Source organism: Cariama cristata, unplaced genomic scaffold (assembly GCF_000690535.1).
Source record: "Cariama cristata isolate BGI_N322 unplaced genomic scaffold, ASM69053v1 scaffold23875, whole genome shotgun sequence".
NCBI lineage: Eukaryota > Metazoa > Chordata > Aves > Cariamiformes > Cariamidae > Cariama > Cariama cristata.
Window position 1 is genome coordinate 2,807 of NW_009618462.1, and position 2,853 is coordinate 5,659.

Genomic DNA, 2,853 nt, shown 5'->3' on the forward strand with positions numbered 1-2,853 from the left:
CGCTCGGGGCTGCAGCCCAGCTCACCTCGCACTTGTGCGTGACAGAGCCGTAGGCTTTCGACTCGGTTCTGTCGCTGTAAGTACCCGAGCGGAGCAGACGGGTTTCGCCTGAGTTTTCCTGCCCGGAGTCGGTGCTCCCTGATTCGTTATCTTCAGCGTTTTCTCCGTTTTCTAACCGGGGTTGCTCTTCCTTGGAGATTTTAGCCTCCTCTTCCTCCTCTGCCATCATCTCCCCCTCTTCCTCCTTCCCTTCCAGCTCCATCTCTGTAGGCAGTTAGAAAATGGGGACACTAAAGACTGGGAGCAGCATCAGAGACACAAAACCCACCTGTACTTCCTAACTCTAAGCCTGGGTTTAAGGCGATGGGGGTCAGACCTGCCCTACTGTTCTCAGAGAAATCCTGGCACTCCATCACACAACAGAGGCGCTGAGACCTCTGCCTGGAGTCAGTTTGGATTTGCAGGTTATTTAGCCCTAAAATCCTAAAGTCTGCACAGAGAGAAGAGTGTTTCCCAATGTCTCCTAGCTCTGCCCCATGAAAACTGCTCCCGTGGGCTCTGTAACTCGCAGGAGACAGCGTTTGCAGAGCAAAACTCACACTGACAAAATTAATTGCACACAAAACAAGGGTTCAACCCCTGCCCAGCTTTGTTTCAGCCCTGCTGAAGGGAATGGGCAGACAGCAAAGTCCTCGCCACCAGCCCTGCTCACGAACACACCTCCTGTTTCGGCGCCCTGAGAAACACTGCCCTTCGCTGCGGGGCTGCCGCTGCCGACCACGCTCTCCGCCGGCTGCAGGTGGCCAGGAAATTCGGTGTTGAGGCCCTCCTGGATGGCAGCATCTGCCCCTACAAACAGAGTGTCTTAGGCATGCTCGAGCAGACACGCAGGCTCCATGCAGCAGAGTCTGGCAGCAGGGCAGGGTGTGTTGGGGGAGCGACAGCAGGATTTTGGGTGTCATCCCTTGGTGGCTCACCTTCTTGGCCACCCAGCCGCTCCGCCTGCACCTCAGGTCGTGCTGCTGTGGCTGCGGGCGTCTCTTCCTTCCCCTCCGGGTCGGGAGGAACTGGTTTTATTTTGTCAAGATCACCCAGTGCTTCTGCCACCGATGTCTTGTCCTCGACGGTCGCCTTGTTGGCCCCTGCAAGGGAAGAGGCAAAGCGATTCAGCTTTTGCTGCCCGCACAGGGACACCCCAACGGCTGCTAGAAGGATTCCTAAATCCCATAAAGATTCAAGGAAGCATCAGTCCTTCGACTGCTGGTGCCACACAAAGGGATCAAACCCCATCCCGACACCCTTGCGTGCCAGATGTACCCGGGACGTGGGTTTGGATGGCAGTCAGAGAGCATGGCTGCTTTGTGGGGCAACTTTGAGTCTGCTCGGATGAGGGGAAGTGAGGAGGCTACGTACCGATCTCGGCGGGGGGCTGCTGGCTCTCGGCAGGGCTTTCTGCTGGCACGGCGAGAGACTTGAGAGCGTTGCAAGCACTGACGATCTCCTGCATCTGGAGGAAACCCGCCACGGCCAGCACGTCGTCCACGTTGTCGGGGTTTAGGCTTAGCTTAGCCGTGTACATGAACTCCAAAACCTGGCCCAGGCCTGCAAGGGAATTAATGCAACCAGAAATAAGCTCTCATCTCTCAGCCATATAATTCTGAAAAGCCCAAAGAGCACGAAATAACAGGCTGAAAAGCCTCCCTCAAATCCTGGACACCAAACTGCTTTATTTACACAGCTCAGAGGCGTTCAGATAACCCTTTGCTTACCTGCCGCATTGCTGATGTCGAGGTGCACCACGTCCTTCTGGTCAACGAAGAGCATCCTGAAATACTCGCTGCAGGCCGCCAGCACAGCTTTGTGGGCCTTGAAGTTGATGCCATCCACCACGAATGTGCAGTCACACAGCAAACCCAGTTGCCGCTGCTGGTTCAGCTGTTCCAGGACTTGTTTGCTGTGCTGGGGGAAATCCATGGCTGTGGGGAGAAAAACAAACCCCAGGAGGGGGGTGAGGCAGGCGCCAAAACCCTGACACTGTGTCAGAAAGGGCCACAAAGCAGGACAGATCACAAAGCCATGGATCAACCAGGACCCGACTGCCCCGTTAATTAAAAAACATGGCCCCAAAAGCCTAATTTCAGCTCCTTGGTCCAGTCACCTGCCTCCCCCACCAAATACAACCCCAAAACCTCTCCTCTAACAGCCGCAATGCCAACACGGGGCTGGAGAGAGAGCCGATTGAACAGCCAATGTATTTTTTTGCCATCCTAACAGCATTTAAAATCCATTTATTGCTCTTCAACCAGTCCAAGCTGTGAGCAGGAACCCCGCTGTCTCCGCAAACACGAGCGCCATCGTCCCTTCGGCAAGCAGGTTGTGCCACCACTCCCACCCAAGGTGCAGCGCAGAAAGTGTTCATCAAAATCTTCACACTCCTGCTCATTTTAGGCCGTTGCCTGATGATACTAAGGGATTTTTATTTTTTTATTGTGTGTTTGGAGAGAGTTCTCCCTACTCGAAGCATGACTTTGGCTCAGGAATGCTGCAAACTCCTGGAAACACTGTAAAAGCTCATTTTTAAAGCAGGTCCTTGTCAGCAAAGGTTGAGGGGCACCACGAGCTCGATCTGCTGCCAGGCGCTGGGTCTTCTCCTGGGCTGCACCTGCAGGGCGCAGGGTAGAGAATGAAGGGTTTCTACTTGGTTTCATTTTCCAAAAATGATTCCTGTGTGGGCTGAAGGGATTGTTTTGTCATTTGCTGGGCAAGCAATGAGCAAGGAAAGAGCAGAAAGCAAACAGGGACTATCCACAGTTAATTGTTCAACCTGCCAGGCTGGGAAGTCCCTAAAGCTGG

General features: G+C 54.1%; 1 protein-coding gene across 1 annotated transcript in view; it reads right to left on the reverse strand.

Moving 5' to 3' along the window:
* The window catches only part of ZBTB17 (zinc finger and BTB domain containing 17), a gene marked incomplete at its 3' end in the record, with an annotated part of 4,638 nt that extends 2,664 nt beyond the window's left edge, over positions 1–1,974 (reverse strand). Inside the window, exons 1-5 of the mRNA XM_009700877.1 lie at positions 1,770–1,974; positions 1,414–1,602; positions 978–1,142; positions 721–849; positions 26–264 (exon numbers count right to left, since the gene is read on the reverse strand). Of these exons, the coding sequence (XP_009699179.1) occupies positions 26–264; positions 721–849; positions 978–1,142; positions 1,414–1,602; positions 1,770–1,974 (927 nt within the window). The remainder of the gene's footprint in view (positions 1–25; positions 265–720; positions 850–977; positions 1,143–1,413; positions 1,603–1,769) is intronic.
* Between the last annotated feature and the right edge of the window lie 879 nt (positions 1,975–2,853).